The following is a 19,560-nucleotide window of genomic DNA, read 5'->3' as shown; positions in this document are numbered from 1 at the left end:
CGGCGGTAGCGGAGGTCCCCAATGGAGGGCTCTCTATGCGGGAGTCCTCCCTTGTTCCATCGGGGACTTGGCCTGGAGGGTGTTGCACGGAGCGGTCCCATGCAATAAGGTTTTAAGTAGGTTCACGGACTCCCAGGCCGCCTGCATTTTTTGCGGCCTGGAGGAGTCCGTGTTTCACGTTTATATGGATTGTGAGAGGTTGCAGCCCCTCTTTCACTACTTGAAGGGGCTGCTCCTCGATTTTTGGTTGCACTTCAGTCCCACGCTCTTGATCTACGGTCACCCGGTGCGGAGGGGAGCGGACAGGTTGGAGGACCTCCTTGTGGGCCTGCTCCTGGGCCTGGCTAAAAGAGCCATCAATTGGTCCAGGCAGCGGGCGGTCGAGGGGGTCGTCCAGCCGGATTGCCTGCATCTCTTCCGCGGCCATGTTCGCGCCCGGGTGGCCCTGGAGATGGAGCACGCGGTGTCCGCCGGTGCGCTTGAGTATTTCCGCGACCGGTGGGCGCCGCGGGGACTGGAGTGCATCATCAACACGGAAAACCAAATTTTAATTTGATTTGTTAAGCTTTCGTTGAACTTTTGTTTATTTACAGTCGGATTGGTTTTTTTTGGGTCCAAATAAAAGAGTACCCTCTGTTCAGCTGCAAGCACGAGCAGAGGGAGCAGCCAGACTTTGGAGAGTGGATTAAAGTGGTGGTCCCCTGACCAGGAAGAGGAGGAGAACGTTGGACCACTACCACCAACTCCACCATCATTACATCAACTGAGGTGCCTGGAGAGAGAGGACAGAGGAGGAGAAGGGGAAAGGAGGCCTACATCAACATCAACCAGGGGAGAGGCCTTTCTATCACTGCCTCCCCAATTTGGCCTCCACTTCAGGAGAGGGAGAGAGGGGAGAGAAACCAACTGCTTGAAAGGAGGGAAGAAAACTTCATCCGGAACATCTACAGGTGGGTGTTATTTGGGGCACTCTCCCAAGACTTTGTATTTTAGGTGGGGGGAGAAAAGAAGAAGCAAGGCCGGATCATCAAGGGGTGTAGTGTGTGTGTGCTCTTGTTAAAAGCTAGGCCACACACACCACTAATTAGCATCCCTTCTATTGCCTGCCCTGGGAGAGCTTGGAGCTGCCCAAGGTGAAGTCCTTAATTTAATTTAATTACATCGTTAAGACCTGTTGCAGGACTAAGCCTGGGCTTCTCCAGCTTTTCCAGGTGAAGACGTCTTCTTCTCCCCCTGCCAGAAGACCACCATCACCAAAGACTTTTTCCATCGGAGAGTGCAACCCTGCCTACACCCACCCACCATCCTGAGTGGCAACACTGCCCTTTGCGGCTTCCCACGCCCCCACCTCTCTCTCTCTCTCTCTCTTTGTCTCTCTCTGCCTGTCTTTCTAAGGCACCTTAGTTTCATCTATTTTATTAATTGCCAATTGAGCAGAGGGGAGAGGCCACTCTCCCAATTTAAATCAATAAGGAGAGAGGTGTGTCCTCATTTTAATCAGCTCCCTCTGCTCAATAGAGGACAAAAAAAATATATATACACCGAGGCCATTAACACCTTCAGGCCTGTGACTTGGGGTGAGTGTAGCCCTTAAAAAAAGCACCCCAGAATGGCGACTGCGTCTTCGCCGGTGGCGGGGCCAGCCGGGACCTATGCGAGAGTGGTAGCCACGGCCACAGCTGCTCCCGCTGTTCCTGCTGCCCCGTCACCTTTTCGATTAATAACAAAAAAGCTTGGGGTGAAGAGCTACACTCACCCCACTATGACCATCGAGGCCTGCGTCAAGGCCATGGCTGGGGTTGTCGGCCCCTCAGCCATCGTCGCGGCCTCGAAAATGTATGGGAAGGCTGTGTTCTACCTGGGGTCGGAGCGGGCGGTGTCCCTGGCTGTCGCCAAGGGGCTCACCGTGGGCGGGACCTTCCTGCCGGTGGATCCTCTCGAGGCCACCGCGCAGAGGATCATTATTTCCAACGTCCCGCCCTATGTTCCTGGTGAGCTCCTCCTTCCCCATTTGCGACAACTTGGGGAGGTGAGGTCGGGGATCACGCCCATCCCGCTCGGCTTCCGGGAGGCCAGCCTTCGCCACGTCTTCTCCTTCCGGCGCCAGCTGTTTATCCAGCTGGCGCGGGAGGAGGACACTGAAGGGGCGTTCGTCGTCCTCCACGAGGGGACCGCCTACCGCGCCTTTTGGACGTCGGACGGTGTGAGGTGCCATGCCTGCAGGGAGGTGGGGCACATCAGGAGGAACTGCCCTGCCTCCAAGGCCGCCGGATCATCTCGTGCGGCCGAGGCTGGCGCCGCCGCCGCCGCCCTTCCCCCCCGGATCTGCCCACGCGTCAAGTACGTCTGATGCGCGGTTGACGTCGGGGGCCGATGCCACCAAGGCCTCCGGGGGGGAGGGAGCGTGTCCGGCCGGAAAGAAGGCGCGGGGAAAAAAGAAGCACCTTAGGGCAGGTCCCCCCGTGGATGGTGAGCCCTTGCCCCTTGAGCCCCTTACACCCGCGCTCCTCGCGGAGTTGATCAGGGCAGATGTGAGCGGGAGGGGCCCCGTGCCCGAGCCTGTGGCCGCAACCGCCGCAGCGGTAATGCCAATACCTGCGGCCGGGCTCGGGCCCGAGGAACCCGACAAACCTGCTCCGCCGGAGGGAGTCGAGGAGGAGGCCTTTGCAGACATGGAGGTCTCCCTCGCTCCCTCCGTGCTAAAAAGAAGGCGCAACCCCCTGGATGAGGAGGAGGACCGGGAGGAGGAAGGTCCCTCCGAGCAGGGGGAGTCGTCGCCCGCCGCGGGTACTGCGCCCCCCCGCCCCCCCAGCGCTGTCGTCATCACCAGCGATCGGCAGGGGTCGCCTGTCCCTCGGGAGGCTGAGGCAGATGTGTCTGTCCAGCACGTGCCTCCCGGGGATGGGGATGAGACCCTGCCCGTGGGGGGGGGTTGTGGAACAACCCGCGGCAGTAATTGAAGTTGACCTTTTATCGGTGTCGTTACCCCTCGCCGGGTCGGGCAGCCTGGGGGTTGGGTCGGGCGAGCTCGAGGATAATGAGCTCGCCCAATGCGACCCGGACGTCTCCCAGGGGATGCTCGTCCTGGTAGAGCTTTTAATTCAAAACCCCCCGTCCGCTGGGTCGGAGGTTGGTGGCGGGGAGGAGGATGGCCCCCTGGCTGCGTCTCTGGTGCCGGACGTACTGGAGGAGCTGGAAATTGTTCTCTCCCCGGTTTCTCCGGTCGTTCCGGCGTCTGAGGCGGAGGGGAGCTCTGAACCGCCGCCGTCTTCTGGCCCGGCACCCCTAGAGGAGCCCAGGGAGAAATCCTCTGCCGCCGATCCTGGGGGTGGGATCCGGGCGGAGGCGGGGCTGGCTGGCGCGGCCGAGTCGTTCGCTTCGCACTGCGCGGCGGACGGGTCGGCCGCTGGTGACGACCCCCTGGAGGAGGATGGGGACTCGGTGATGGGCACGGAGGACGATTCGGACTCCAGCGCCGACGTGGCGATGGATGACCTCGTGCCCCTTGCCGAGTCTCCCCTCATTTCTGTAAGGGAACTCCGGGATTTTATGGCCACGTGCCTGGGTCAGCGCAATAAGGTCCGGCTGGCCCTCGACAGGTGGTCGGAGCTGGCGCTGCTCATCGATTCCGTCCGCGCCGCCGTTAAGATCTTGGGCGCGGACGAGGGTGTGAACCCGCTCGAGCTGCGTCGGCTCACAACGTTTCTCACTGGGCTGCTGAGGAAGTGGCGGCGGACCAGCGGCTGCGCTTCCTCGCCCCGTTAGGTGTAGGTCGAGGTTGCACTATGCTTCTGACATGAAGATAACCATAGCCAGCCTCAACATCAACGGCAGCAGGGAGGCGCGCCGCAGATTCAATAACTTCTCGGTCCTTCGGGACGGGAAGTATGCGGTGTGCTTCCTGCAAGAAACCCACACCGTTCCGGGAGACGAAGCCACGTGGCTCCTGGAGTGGCAAGGAGGGGTCAGCATGAGTCACCTCTCCAACAATTCCAGCGGGGTGGCTATCTTGCTGGCCCCGCATTTTCAGCCGGAGATCTTGGGGGTCAAGGAGCACGTGCCGGGCCGCTTGCTCCATGTCACTGTTCGCCTGGGGGGCGTGCCGCTCCATCTAGTGAACGTGTACGCCCCTCAGACCAGTGCGCAGCAAGTGCGCTTCTTCGAAGAAGTGTCCGCTCTCTTGGGCTCCATCGACGTGGGCGAGTGCGTCATCCTCGGGGGGGATTTTAACTGCACCCTCGAGGCGAGGGACCGTTCGGGTCCCCCGCGAAGCCCGGCGGCGATGGAGAAGTTGAGGGACCTGGTTGGGTCCTTCGACTTGGTGGACGTCTGGCGAAATCTCCACCCCGACTCCAGCGCCTTCACTAGCGTGAGGTCTGGGGGAGGAAGGTCCAGAATCGACCGCCTCTACATTTCCCGGGCGTTCGTCTCCTGCGTTCCGGCAGCTTCCATGCGGCCGGTGCCGTGCACGGACCACCACCTGGTGTGGGCGGAGCTCGCTCCGCTGCGCGCGCGGGGGGGGTCCGTGTACTGGCATTTTAACAACCTGCTGCTGGAGGACGCACGGTTCCGGGATTCGTTTCGTCGATTCTGGGCCGACTGGAGAAGGAAGCAGGGGGGCTTCCCCTCCTTGAGGCTATGGTGGGATGTGGGCAAGGCTCACATCCGTCTCTTCTGTCAGGAGTACGCGAAGGGGTCGACCAAGAGGCGGGAGGCCCGGGTCGGGCGGTTGGAGAAGGAGGTGCTCGACCTGGAGTCCCGTCTCGGTCAGGTCATCGAGGACCCGGCCCTGCGGAAGGTGTACGAAGAGAAGAAGGGCGCGCTGAAGGACCTGCAACTCGTCGGGTCCCGAGGCGCGTACGCGAGGTCGCGGATCCAGCTCCTGCGGGACCTGGACCGCGGCTCCCCCTTCTTCTACTCACTGGAAAAAAGACGGGGGGTCCGTAAGCAGCTCTTGGGGCTGCTGGCCGACGACGGATCTCTGGTCTCGGATCCGGAGGGAATCAGCGCGGAGACCCGCGCCTATTACGGGGCTCTGTTCTCTCCGGATCCGTCCAGCGAGGATGCGCGCAGAGTTTTGTGGGAGGACCTGACGAAGGTTGGCCCGGAGGGCGCTGAAAAATTGGACGCTCCGCTAAGTCTGGCGGAGCTGACCGGCGCCCTCCGCCAGCTCTCTAGGGGAAAGTCCCCGGGGCTGGACGGGCTGACCGTGGAGTTCCACAGGGCGTTCTGGGACGTCTTGGGGGGCGACTACGCGCGGGTCCTGGGGGAAAGTTTGGCGACCGGGGAGATGCCCCTCTCTTGGCGCAGGGCGGTCATTGTCCTGCTGCCTAAGAAGGGCGATCTCCGCCTCCTTAAGAACTGGCGCCCGGTCTCCCTCCTCAGCACGGACTATAAAATCTTTGCCAGGGCCATGTCTGCTCGCCTTGGCACCATGCTGGCCCACATGATCCACCCCGACCAGTCCTACACGGTCCCGGGCCGGACCATCCACGATAACATCCATCTGGTCCGGGACCTGGTCCACCACTCCCAGAGGGCTGGTCTGTCGGTCGCCTTCCTTTCCCTGGATCAGGAGAAGGCGTTCGACAGGGTGGATCACGAGTATCTCTTCGGGACTCTGCGCGCATTCGGGTTCGGGACGCATTTCGTCGCCCGGATCCGACTTCTGTACGCCGCCGTGGAGTGTCTGATTAAAGTTAACGGGTCCTTGACGGCGCCCCTTCGCTTCGGGAGGGGGGTGCGTCAGGGATGCCCCATGTCCGGTCAGTTATATGCCATTTGCGTGGAGCCTTTCCTGCGCCTCTTGCGGAAGAGGTTGACGGGACTGGCTCTGCAAGGGCCGGGCGTGGAGGTGGTCCTCTCGGCTTACGCCGATGACGTGCTCCTCACGGTCACGGATCCCGCTGACTTGCGGAGGATGCGGGAATGCCAGCAGATTTACTCGGACGCATCCTCCGCCAAGATCAACTGGGAGAAATGTTCCGGACTCCTGGTGGGTCAGTGGCGGGTGGACTCCCTGCCGGAGGAGTTCAGGCCTTTCGCCTGGAGCACCACGCACCTCCTCTATTTGGGAGTCTACCTTAGCCCTGCCGAGGACGCTTGGCCGGCGAACTGGCAAGAGCTGGAGGCCAAAGTCACCGCTCGCCTAGGACGCTGGACAGGACTGCTCCGAGTGTTGTCCTACAGGGGTCGAGCGCTGGTCATAAACCAGCTGGTGACCGCCATGTTGTGGTACCGGTTGGTCACTTTGATCCCTCCCCCTGCGTTTGTCGCCAAGATTCAGAAGAAGCTCATCGACTTCTTCTGGGACAAAAGGAAGCACTGGGTCTCTGCCGCGGTTCTGTGTCTCCCGCTTAGGGAGGGCGGTCAGGCGCTGGTGTGCCTTCGCACCCAGGCTGCGACTTTCCGTCTTCAGACGCTGCAGAGATACCTGTACGTCGAGAATCCTCCGAGATGGTGTGCGCTGGCGACGTTTTTCTTCCGCCAGCTGCATGGCCTCAATTACGACACGCAGCTCCTGTTTGCGAAAGTGGGCAGCAGGCGTGCCGGCCTGCGGGAGCTGCCTGTCTTCTACCAGGAACTACTATGGGTTTGGAACTACGTCGCTTCCAGGCGGAGCTCTCCCCCGTCAGGAGCGGCGGCTCTCCTTCGGGAGCCGCTGCTCAGGAATCCGCACCTCCACGAACACGGGTTCGGGCGGCTGGCGGAGGGTAGGGCTGTGGCTGGCAAGGTGACCAGAGTCGGGGACCTGCTCGATGGCGGAGGAGCGGGCTGGATGGCGCCGGAGGAGCTGGCGCGGCGCCTGTCCTGGGCCAACGTCCAGCTCGCGGTCGAAACCATCGAATCGGTAAAAGCGGCACTGGGCCCCGACTCCACTAGGTGTATCGAGGCGGCTCAAGCACGTGGGGCGATCCCGTCCGAGCTTACCCCCGTTCGGACGGAATTCCTCATCGGCGCCCGGCCCCGAAACTCCCCTCGGGAACCGGCGCCTCACAACTTGAGCCGTCTCGAGGAAATACCCTCCGTGCCTTTTCATTCCGCGCGGAGGGGTTTCCTGTACGGGCTGCTCCTGCACACTCTCCACTTTGCCATCTTCGTCTACCGTCCGGACACGCCTTGGCGTGGCGTTTTGCCGACCGGCGGTAGCGGAGGTCCCCAATGGAGGGCTCTCTATGCGGGAGTCCTCCCTTGTTCCATCGGGGACTTGGCCTGGAGGGTGTTGCATGGAGCGGTCCCGTGCAATAAGGTTTTAAGTAGGTTCACGGACTCCCAGGCCGCCTGCATTTTTGCGGCCTGGAGGAGTCCGTGTTTCACGTTTATATGGATTGTGAGAGGTTGCAGCCCCTCTTTCACTACTTGAAGGGGCTGCTCCTCGATTTTTGGTTGCACTTCAGTCCCACGCTCTTGATCTACGGTCACCCGGTGCGGAGGGGAGCGGACAGGTTGGAGGACCTCCTTGTGGGCCTGCTCCTGGGCCTGGCTAAAAGAGCCATCAATTGGTCCAGGCAGCGGGCGGTCGAGGGGGTCGTCCAGCCGGATTGCCTGCATCTCTTCCGCGGCCATGTTCGCGCCCGGGTGGCCCTGGAGATGGAGCACGCAGTGTCCGCCGGTGCGCTTGAGTATTTCCACGACCGGTGGGCGCCGCGGGGACTGGAGTGCATCATCAACACGGAAAACCAAATTTTAATTTGATTTGTTAAGCTTTAGTTGAACTTTTGTTTATTTACAGTCGAATTGGGTTTTTTTTGGGTCCAAATAAAAGAGTACCCTCTGTTCAGTAAATACCTGTTATTATTGTTCTCCTGCAGTCCGTGTATTATTGATACTCGGACACTACAGGTTCTGTGGATACTTGGCATGGGCAAGCAGTAAGCATGATGCAGGTTGATAGATTACACTCTTTGGCATTTGCCATCTGCTTGGGGCTTGATGCTGTCGGTTAGTCTTAACTTGCCAGATTCTTTAATGAGTGCTGTCTTCCCCCTCCTCCATTTCCAAGCCCTGCGGGCACTGTAGGAGGAGGTCCAGCTGCCACTTCCCATTAGGAAGGTTGCACTATTGTCCTCTGGGAGGATACCCTGTCAAACAGGACAAATCTCTCTGCACTCACCTCATGTAGTACAATGTCTACTTCACCAGCCACCAAACAGATAATTGTGGTAATGCCACACTTCCATTTGCCCACAGACTCCGTTCAGTGCCACCACATTGCATTGTATGCTATTCAGTTTCCCCCTCCACTCCATATAGCCTTTTCAAAGGCTGAAACTGCTGTGACTATTTTTGAGTCCTGATAAAGTTTACAACAACTTTAATCTTCTTATATGCAGCCATTTACCTTTAAGTAGCTATATTACTTTGATTTTGAGCAGCAAGCATTGAATGGGCCTCCTCTCCCCCTCCCGCACCCCACCTCATTCTGTTCTCCACGCAAGGATCAAGCTGTACAGGCAGCACATGTAAATTATTTAAATTATGTTAAATCATGTTCAAAGGAAGAAAATATGCCATCAGACTAAGATCTACGGGCTAAAACCAATATATTCATGTGTAAATTGAAAATATATAAATGCAGTAAGGTACTGAGGCTAAAGTAATTATGGCGTCAGTCCATAAGGGGTAAAAATATCCTTTTTAAAACATGTCTTAGCAGACCTTTGGATGAAATTGTCACTTGTGGACCTTCAAGGTGTGTGTGTGTGAGTGGCACAAATCTCCAATATACCCATGGAATTCAGATCTCCAGTCAGAACTGAAGATGTGAGCCACCTACACTATGATTATGCCAGGGGAATTATTTTATGTTAGAACATAAGAATTAGGAGCAGGAGTAGGCCATACAGCCGCTCGAGCCTGCTCCACCATTCAATAAGATCATGGCTCATCTCCGACCTCAACTCCACTTCCCCGCCCGATCTCCATATCCCCTTGATTCTCCTAGAGTCCAAAAGTCTATCTATCTCAGCCTTGACTATATTCAAAGACTCAGCATCCACAGCCCACTGGGGAAGAGAATTCCAAAGATTCACAACCCTCTGAGTGAAGAAATTCCTCCTCATCTCAGTCTTAAATGGCCGACCCCTTATCCTGAGACTATGCCCCCTATTTCTAGAATATCCAGCCAGGGGAAACAACCTCTCAACATCTACCCTGTCAATCCCCTCAGAATCTTATATATTTCAATGAGATCACCTCTCATTCTTCTAAACTCCAGAGAGTATAAACCCATTCTACTCAATCTCTCCTCATCGGACAACCCTCTCATGCCAGGGGTCAATGTTACAGCCATTGCGATCAACAAACAAAACTGGGAGTATATCATTCTCGCACCTTGTTAGATGGATGGAGGGGTTAATCTATAAGTACTAAGGTCTTCTTCCAAACATTTGTTTTTAATAGTTCAACAATCAAGGAAACTAAATTAGTCTACTGAATTCCACAGTGTGTTAATTTGCATATATTAACATTTCAAATAATAGGTTTCTGAAAGTAATAGAAATCGCAATTCCACCTGGGTGGTTGAAATGTAAACAGCATGCAAATTATTCCTGGGTTTTCAAAGAACCTTTAATTTGACCATCTTGGGGGAACAAAGGCTGGTTTGCTTAGGCCCAATTTCACTGTCTGCAGTTCAGACCCTGGAGCATATCATTGAGCACTGCCCTCAGAGGAAATTCATAGATAGCCTACAAGATATCCACACTGTTACACAGGAAGCTTTGGCCTGGATATCTAACTTAGATATTGACATTTGATGTGCTTTGATTTGCTACTACCATACGAAAGAAGAAGAAGAAGAAGAAGAAGATGATTAAAACAGATCCCAAGGAAGCACTTAGACTCAACATTTAATAATCACCCTCCTTTGGTGTTGCATAATGAAAGTGAATACCAGTAGTCTTCAGGTAAAAGGGCACTAGAGGATGGGTGATCTTTGGACCAAGATAAGCATACTTAATTTGGTCCACATTTTGAAGTCATACATTTTGTCCTTATTTTTAAATAATACTTTCTCAAAACCTACAGCAATTTGGGAAAAAGAGAAGTAGAGTTGGTTGGAACGCAGGGGTTTTTCTACCATTCCGGCTGAAGAACTGGGAGACTCAAAACAGAAGCCTTACAGAATTACAGGCCGGCAGGTTTACATAAGCACTTTCCAGTGTAAATGTATATGTCCACAATTATAGTGGAAAAATGGCACAGGAAATAAAATTGTTAATATATTATACAATTATAAAGTATACTTGATATATCATCAGAGTTTGGCTCTGAATTTCCTAGGGGCGTGGGTTGGAGTTCCAGCACAAAAGAGGTGGGAGAGAACCTGCAGGAAATCTGGTGGGGCCTGAAAATGCTGGGTCTGTATCCTGTATCCTGTAACCAAGAATTCCTGTTGGGGGTGAGGTCATGTAGAAGTTCTGTCCACCCCACTCCTGGCCTATTAAGAAAGAGACAGAGCTAGCAGGATGGCAACACCCACCAGAATTCAATTGCTCCATCTTCTTTGCCTTGAGTGACCTAGATGCTGGCAGGCACCAGAGCCATTTACAGTGTCGTAGGGACGTCTGCCTCTGCTGAGGGGAGGGAATTGCTGCAGCACATTGGCTGGTAGCACAGGCTGAAGACCTCAAAAAGTGTTAAAGTTTAATTTTTTTAAATTCATGCTTTGACTAAGGTGATTGATAGTTAGTCAAAATGGTTATTTAAATTTAAAGCCCTCCCTCGTGGCCCATACTCAGCATTCCTTACACCCAGCATTTCTAGGGTGCAGATGTCAGGAAATAATTGGATGGATGTCTAATTAATCTGCTTTTTTGTGCTGTTGAGAGAGGAATGTTGGCCAAGGCACCAGAATTCCCAATATGCTCTCCTGCTGTGTGAAGCTCTGCCCTGGGAGCACGGAAGCTGAAAATTTACCCAATATGACCTTGTGCTAGTAGGCAGTTTTGAATGTATTTGTATTGTCACCCAGTAAACCATGAAGTTGAGTATGTGAAATGATCATGCTGTATGCACCTGAACTATAAAAAAAAAGACCCAGTTCTACAATTACAGATTTTGTCCTTCTAAAGTAGAATTGGCAGGATGTGACTAGTGGTGTCCCAAAGGGGTCTGTGTTGGGGCCTCAACTATTCACATATGTACTATATCAACAACTTAAATGATGGCATAGAAAGCCACATATCCAAATTTGCCGTTGACACAAACATAGACGGCATTGTAGGCAGTGTTGTTAGAAACTAGGGGTGCCTAAAAATGTATATGGTTACACGAATAATACTGTGTTTAAATGATAAGTTTTGTTATCCTGGAAAGCTTGCATTAGAATTTGAGATGTTCTTTTTAATCAGTTAGATTAGGTAAAACATAAACATTCCACATGGGGGCCATAGGATGGCCCTGCCAGGCTAGTTATCTGTTGTTTGTAAGTTAGGGTTTTGACTTTGTTAATGTATCTTTAATTTGGCCAGTGAAGGCCCAACCTATGTTTCTTCCATTATTACTAATAACCATATTATAGTCTTCACAGATAGAATTTGGAGTTTGTTTAGCAAAACTGCTTGCGAAGATAATTAAAAGTTAATTAGGAAAAGACATAGCCTCCTCAAATTCCTTTCATTCTAAGGTATCCATCTTAAAATGGGCCATTTGCTAGATGAAGGTGAGATAGCGACTGGCTAACATGCAACGGCTCTGGCTGGGGCCATGATTAAGAGGGACAGTGGGCCGGGCCTTGCACTTGCTGGGTTAAGGAGGATAGAGTCAAGAGAGATAAGATGGATTCCAATGGAGGAACCTTCAAAATGTAAAAACAAGAAAGATAAATTGGATGAGCTAATGAGACCCTCTTTTGGGGAGGGCTTTCATCGAAGAATTGAGACAAAGAAATCGACGCCCCATTGGTTGATGAGGTTTTAGAGGAACCTCTATAGGTTAAATGGTCTTGTCAATAACTTGGCCTCAGGCCCACCCCTAAAAAGAGAATAAAAAGTGACACCCCAGGGGCTTGCCCACAGAGACGGTGGAGGGGAGAGCTGAACAGAAGTTGCAAAGAGAAGTTGGGCTGGTTGAATGCTCTTTTGAGAGTGATCCCACGCTCACCATCAAAGGCCCTAGAGAGAGAGAGAGAGAGAGAGAGAGGCCAGAAGCCAGAGAACTGTTCACGCACGCCAGCCGTCTGTCCGATTGGATCCGATACCAGCTGCTTGTCACGGTCGCATGTTTTTGCTGTATTACTAGTGTGTTATATTCCGCCCTAAACTCCGATTAAACACAATATACCCACCATATTGGTTTGCACTCGATCCTGTTTACCAGAGATATGTGAATCTCTACAGTGTCGATGAAAACATAAAATTACAAAGGGATATCGATAGATTAAGTGAATAGGCAAAACTGTGGCAGATGGATTTCAATATAGGCAAATGTGAGGTCATCCACTTTGGACCTAAAGAGGATAGAACAGGGTACTTTCTAAATGGTGAAAAGCTAAAAACAGTAGAGGTCCAAAGAGACTTGGGGGTCCAGATCATTAAAATGTCATGAACAGATACAGAAAATAATCAAAAGGGCTAATGGAATGCTGGCCTTTCTATCTAGAGGACTAGAACACAAGGGGGTAGAAGTTATGCTGCAGTCATACAAAGCCCTGGTTAGACCACACCTGGAGTACTGTGAGCAGTTCTGGGCACCACACCTTAGGAAGGATATATTGGCCTTGGAGGGAGTGCGGTGTAGGTTTACCAGAATGATACCCGGACTTCAAGGGTTAAGTTACGAGGGGAGATTACACAAATTAGAGTTGTATTCCCTAGAATTTAGAAGGTTAAGGGGTGATCCGATCGAAGTTTTCAAGATATTAAGGGGAACAGATAGGGTAGATAGAAAGAAACTATTTCCGCTGGTTGGGGAGTCTAGGACTAGGGGGCACAGTCTAACAATTAGAGCCAGGCCTTTCAGGAGTGAAATTAGGAAACACTTCTACACACAAAGGGTGGTAGAAGTTTGGAACTCTCTTCCACAAATGGCAATTGATGCTGGATCAACTGTTAATTTTAAATCGGAGATTGATAATACCTTTGCTTAACAAAAATCTAAGGGATACGGGCCAAAGGTGGGTATTTGGAGTTAGGTCGCAGATCAGCAATGATCTCATTGAATGACAGAACAGGCTGGAGGGGCTCAATGGCCTACTTCTGTCCATATACTCCTACATTTTTATATTGGAATGCATGCATAAAGGTCTTAAATTTTACTATTGTTCCATTTGTAAAAATACAACATGGGAATATGGGAATTGTAATTTTCTAAATAATTTGCAACATACAAGAAACATTCACACTACATTGCTGAAAATGCATGCACAATATATCATCACAGAACTCTCTAATTTGAGCTTAATATTGATGCAAAAATGTTAATGCTGAGGAAAAAGCACCTTTCAGAATAAAGGTGCCTATTTGTCCAGGTTCTGCAAATATTAATGCAACAGATGACACCTGTAAATGCATCAATGTACACACAGGTCTCAAAGGAAATTTACATGTTCTGAATTCCCTTCTCCCCGTTTAGGTCTTCTCTTCCCTTAAGCATCATTGCTCAGCAGGCACTCAACCAGGTCCTAGCTATTCTGAATTAACCACTAGGTGGCGTACAAGCTCAGTCTGAAGGTAGCACTTATATTGTTCCCTCTCAGTGAAGCAATGCATGGTCTTCACTTAGTTTTCTTCCTTAAAGTCACAGAATAGATTATAAGATCGACATGGATTGTAACAGTGAACATGAATCAGGTTCTAATTACCTAGTATGCAATGCTTTGGAACACCAATGCATCTTAAAACCATTCTGGCCCAATAGCTCAAGGAAAAGTAAAGGGCAGAAGTGGTAAATGATTTCTGGCAAATGTCCAAACTAAGCAAAGCATTTGAATACAGATTTTTTTTAAATGTTTTTGAAAATAATTTTTTGACATCAAAATAAAACTCAGTATAGATTATTTTTCAAGTGTTACTATCATGTTTCAGGTTAGAAAACAACACACAATCCTGTACTAATACTAACAGTCATGTACTGTTGTTATTGTCCAGTCCTTATTTGAATCAGACCAACAAGAAGGCAAATCAGACACATTCTTCCTCAGGTTTCCTCATCGTTTTTGGCCTTTCATTTCTCCAAGTAAAATGATTTTGCCTAGTTGGTCTCTTTCACCTCTGACCCCTTGTCCGAAATACTGCTCTCAGTTTTTGACCTTATAAGCACATATTCTTTACTCCTCTTTTCAGTGCAGTCTAGACAAGAGTGAGAGGAAATTGTAGTAGCCTTAGAGATCAGTGCCCACAAACCAACATCTTGGCTTCGAGCTGTTTTTTTAAGATAATCTGTCTGAGTCATGCATAGAGCATGGCAGTGGTTTCTAGCTACAAAAAATCCTATAGTGAGATAAAACACCACAAAGAGACCCTGTTGATAGCAGTATCTCATAAAAGGTGGGGTTTTAGCCATCATGCTCAATTCCCAGGGAAAAAGGGTGGAGGGGACTGGAATGCCAACTCTCCATCCCTCTCTGCAGATGTCCCAAAAAGGGTGGGGCAGGGACAGGATGTCTACACCAATGACAGGTGTTGCCAAAAGTGAAGTGGCGGGGCGGGGGGAGAGTGATCCCAGCCCTTGCACCTCATTTTGCTGAAGGTTCAAAAGAAGGGCGTCAAGCCCAGCCTCCATCCATATCACAGCACTGAGAGTACCCAAACAAAGAGTCATGAATGAAAACCTCTGGGGATACAAACAATGGCATGCAATCCTGCCTTATCCTCCTCAGATCAAAATTTGTAGGTGACACAAAACTTGGAAGTATAGTGAACAGTGAGGAGGATAGCAATAGACTTCAAGAGTTCATAGACAGGCTGGTGGAATGGGTGACACGCGGCAGATGAAATTTAACCCAGGGGAGTGCGAAGTGATACATTTTGGTAGGAAGAACGAGGAGAGGCAATATAAACTAAAGAGTACAATCCTAAAGGGGGTGCATGAACAGAGAGACCTGGGGGTATATGTGCACAAATCGTTGAAGGTGGCAGGACAGGTTGAGAAAGCAGTTAAAAAAGCACATGGGATCCTGGGCTTCATAAATAGATGCATAGATTACAAAAGCAAGGAAGTTATGATGAACCTTTTTAAAACACTGTTTTATTTTATTCGTTCATGGGATGTGAGTGTCGCTGGCAAGGGCAGTATTTATTGCCCATCGCTAATTGTCCTTGAGAAGATCGTGGTGAGGCTTGCTAGACCATTTCAGAGGGCAGAAGAGTAAACCATATTGTTGTGGGTCTGGAGTCACAAGCAGGCCAGACCGGGTAAGGACGGCAGATTTCCTTCCCTAAAGGACATTAGTGAACCAGATGGATTTTTACAATAATCCAGTAGTTTCATGGTCACCATAACTGATGCTAGCTTTTTATTCCAGATTTATTTAACTAACTGAATTTAAATTCACCAGCTGCCATGGTGGGATTTAAACTCATGTCTCCAGATCATTAGTCCAGGCCTCTGGATTACTAGTCCAGTAACATACCCACTTTGCTACCATACCCAACCCAGGATCCGCCTCAACTGGAGGATTGTGTCCAATTCTGGGCACTGCACTTTAGGAGGATGTGAAGGCTTTAGGGAGGGTGAAGAAAAGATTTACAAGAATGGTTCCAGGGATGAGGGACTTCAGTTAAGTGGATAGACTGGAGAAGCTGGGATTCTTCTCCTTAGAGCAGAGAAGGTTGAGAGGAAATTTGATAGAGGTGTTCAAAATCATGAGAAGTCTAGACAGAGTAGATAGAGAGAAACTGTTCCCATTGGCGGAAGGGTCAAGAACCAGATGACATAGTTTTAAGGTGATTGGCAGAAGAACCAAAGGCAACATGAGGAAAAAATTCTTTACGCAGTGAGTGGTTAGGAATGCACTGCCTGAAAGGGTGGTGGAGGCAGACACAATCATGGCTTCCAAAAGGGAATGGGATAAGTACCTGAAGGAAAAAAAATGTTGGGCTACGGGGAAAGGGCGGGGAGTGGGACTAGCTGAATTGCTCTTGCAGAGATCCGGCACGGGCTCGACGAGTCGAATGGCCTCCTTCTGTGCTGTAACCATTCTATGATCCAGATGCATATGGAAAAGAGGGAGGTGATTGAAGCAAAACTGTGGGTGATCCAAGGCTAGCAGCTGAGCTCTTCGTTGGACCAGGTGGCTGGAGTCTTATTTCCCCCATTTTTGCTTCCTTTTTGTTTCCCAATGCATGTGTTTTATTTGGATATTTCTCAGATCATTAGACATTTTTGCTATGGACTCCAGCATGACTCCGCGTCGACTGCAGTGTAGTTTTCTCTTTGCTAGGAGCAAATTCCAAAAATCTTTACTGAACTCCAGTATTGCCATGGTTGATATGAACATATTTTCCCTTTGGTCATTAGTCCTGGTAGTCACTCTGCAGCTAGGGCAGGATTAAGCTGCCTTAGTGGGTTCTTGGTTACACTTGTATAAGGGCTTCATTTCACTAAAATTTGTTTTCTCTCTACATTTGTAATACAGCTAGAAACATTTTTTTCAGATAGGGAATGTTGCTGGCTCACCAATCACTGGGGTAACCATTTTACCTAGCCCACCAGTGAGAGGAATGCAAACTCAGTCTTCGAACCCACATGGTGTAACTGTGACCATGCTCCTTAGCAAACATGCAGTTTGCATTCTACAGAGCCATTTTATTAAGCTAAAGATCATAGTGAAACAATGGGCAGGAAATTGTGTCTGGACATTGCAGAAACTGAAAATTCCAGTCACTGTCTCTATTTGGGTTGTGTGTCATGTGCTTATTATCATTGGTGAAACCACTTTAAACTGCAAGGAATCAGATAACTATCGCACACACACATTGACAGAAACCTGGCCTAATTAAACACTTCAGAAAAAAATTCAAAGTACATAAATTATGCTGCTCTAAAATTCTATAGAGAATTTCAATTATTCAGTTTTCCAAGTACAGAGTGTAGTTGGTCTCAAGCTACTTTATGTAAATTCTACACACATGCAGTGAGAATGAATTCCTTTGAGTGAATTTCAGAATGGAAGCCAGTTTTGCATTAGTATTGCCCTGCACCATCTTTTAATAAAGATCAGAGGCTCCAGTCTTTTAGAAACCTGGATTTGTATGAATACCAGGAATGAATGCTTTCCAATAACTGTCAGTTTGTTTTTAATAAAATTATTTAAAAAAAATTTGTGTACATTAATCAACTACTTTTATATGAGCATGTGTGGAACTTCCAGAAGCTATTCCTTACCAGTTAATTAGAGCCCACAATGTGGGGCTCCCAACATCTGTTTATTTCCAGTTATACCAGTACCATTTCAAAGATTTGTCCAGAAGCATAAAAACCTGGAATGTCTTCACTTGGCTTCTTTAAAGTAAGAGAAAAGAAATCTGGGAACAATCTGTACAATAACTACCAGAGATTGGGGGAAGCAGACCCTCCATAAATCACAAGGAAACAAACAAGTATTGTGTCGTAATGATGGCTATTGCTGGTAGAAATAATGCTGGCAGAATAGAACAAATGATCAGGACTGGGTGGGGGAGAAAGGAAATGGATGGCGTCGCTTGCGCTGACCCTCATTTTGTTTCAGGTGGCCAATTCGGATTAGTCAGCCTCGTGCTAGGCTCACTGCTCAGTCCATGCTGCATCAGCACTGACTGGGACCAAAACATTTACCAAACTGTGGCAGGGTCACTGCTGGAGGGCATCAACAGGCGCAATCCCAATGTAACCGTCGGGATCATGTTCCTTGCATTTTTGTGGTCTTTGTTCCTTGAGCGGTTCTTTGATGCTAAGTGAAGACATTTTGGTTTTCAAGATATCACATTTCCTTTCACCTTAGAATTAATTTTACCTCAGGATAACATCTGCAAACTATGACTGCACATATGCATTTCAATATTTATATGAATAGGAAAATCGTATGAATAGTTGAAGTTATTTTGTTGAAACTTTTACTAAAATACACACACAGTGGTTCTCCCATGGTGCTGCACATGTCAAGTTCAAGGGTACTCCTCAGGTCAAGTATGATTAGAGGATTTGAGTGTAATTGAACCAGTGAGGAGAGGAGAATAGTGAGGAAGGAATGGCAGACATGGGGGAGGGAGACCTTTGGATAATATTGCGATCAGAGGGGACTGTTGGAGGAGGGGCATCCGATAATATTTATTTTTAAGTCTTCAACCAGCCGGTATTAATTGGGAAGAGGCCAACTTTTTGTTACTTTGCCTTATCTTCTGCAGCCTAGTTCAACATTCCCATGTTTGGGCATCTGTTCATTGCTACCAATGTTGTCAGAAGGTCTTTAATTTTTCCACAGTTCTGATTTTCTTTCGTCTTGCCCCAAGTTTCCTGATTCATTAGAACATTTCTAGTGCCCTTTTAACCTTTTTGGGGAATCTCCTGCAGCAATCAGAGGGTCTACAGGGTGGACCTGCCTGTAACATTACGTTGTATAATATTATGCTGACAGTGCCATCTAATTGCACAATGCCCTTGAAACGTTGTGACCATGCTCTTTTTTACACACACACACATAATTATTGTACATTACTAACTAATACTAAAAAAGTCTTTGGTACTCTTCAGAAAAGTGAGTAAAGACTAATCAAAAAGATGTTGATTTTAAGAAAAAGACTTGCATTTATATAGCGCCTTTCACAACCTCAGGATGTCTCAAAACGTTTTACAGCCAATGAAGTACTTTTGAAGTGTAGTCACTGTTGTAATACGGGAAACGTACTAACCAATTTGTGAATAGCAATTAAATAAATGACTAAATCTTCTGTTTCAGGTGTTGGTTGAGGGATAAATATTGGCCAGGACACCAGGAGAACTGTAGAAATAGTATCATGGGTTCTTTTACGTCCACCTGAGAGGGCAGATGGGGCTTTGGTTTTAATATATCATCTGAAAGACGGCACCTCCGGCAATGCAGCACTCCCTCAGTACTGCACTAAAGTGCCAGCCTAGATTATGTCCTCAAGTCTCTGGAGTGGGCCTTGAACCCACAACCTGCTGACTCAGGAGGTGAGAGTGCTACCACCGAGCCAAGGTTGACAACTAAATAAAAGAAATAACCGATATCTGATCCAAAGAGCAACGTTTTCATTATTTTAAGAAAAGTCTCATTACTTTAACAATTTTAAAATATAACCTAACAGCAATTATATCAGGTGTCAGCTGAAGTATGCAGCCTACATTGATAAAGCCAAGTTTCACAAGTGCAGCTAATTACCTGTGCCGTTTGCTGCTGGTAGTGATAGTGAACAGCAGTGCTATGTGAGGAAGCAATCTCGTGTGATTCAAACTGTTTCTTTACGTTTGCTAGGCCTCCAGGCAAGGTGCGAGCTTCTTCTTCTGAAGCCTGGCAGAATGATAACAAAGAAATATTACACTGTTGTAAATCCCTTTGAAAACAGAAATGCTGCTAAACCCTGAGAATCTTAATGTATTGACCCTGTGTGTCTAGTTTGT

General features: G+C 49.3%; 1 protein-coding gene across 6 annotated transcripts in view; it reads right to left on the bottom strand.

Moving 5' to 3' along the window:
• xirp2b (xin actin binding repeat containing 2b) overlaps positions 1–19,560 on the bottom strand; it is a 250,156-nt gene that overhangs the window by 86,466 nt on the left and 144,130 nt on the right. For all 6 annotated transcript variants that reach the window (XM_085986456.1, XM_085986455.1, XM_085986457.1 and 3 more), the window contains one exon: positions 19,322–19,450. In XM_085986456.1, the coding sequence (XP_085842582.1) occupies positions 19,322–19,450 (129 nt within the window). The remainder of the gene's footprint in view (positions 1–19,321; positions 19,451–19,560) is intronic.

This window comes from Somniosus microcephalus, chromosome 4 (assembly GCF_052327205.1).
Source record: "Somniosus microcephalus isolate GS21.2 chromosome 4, FLI_Smic_1.0, whole genome shotgun sequence".
In the NCBI taxonomy this organism is placed as follows: Eukaryota; Metazoa; Chordata; class Chondrichthyes; order Squaliformes; family Somniosidae; genus Somniosus; species Somniosus microcephalus.
Note: the sequence above shows the minus strand (reverse complement) of the source record. Positions and strands in the feature narration are given on the sequence as shown.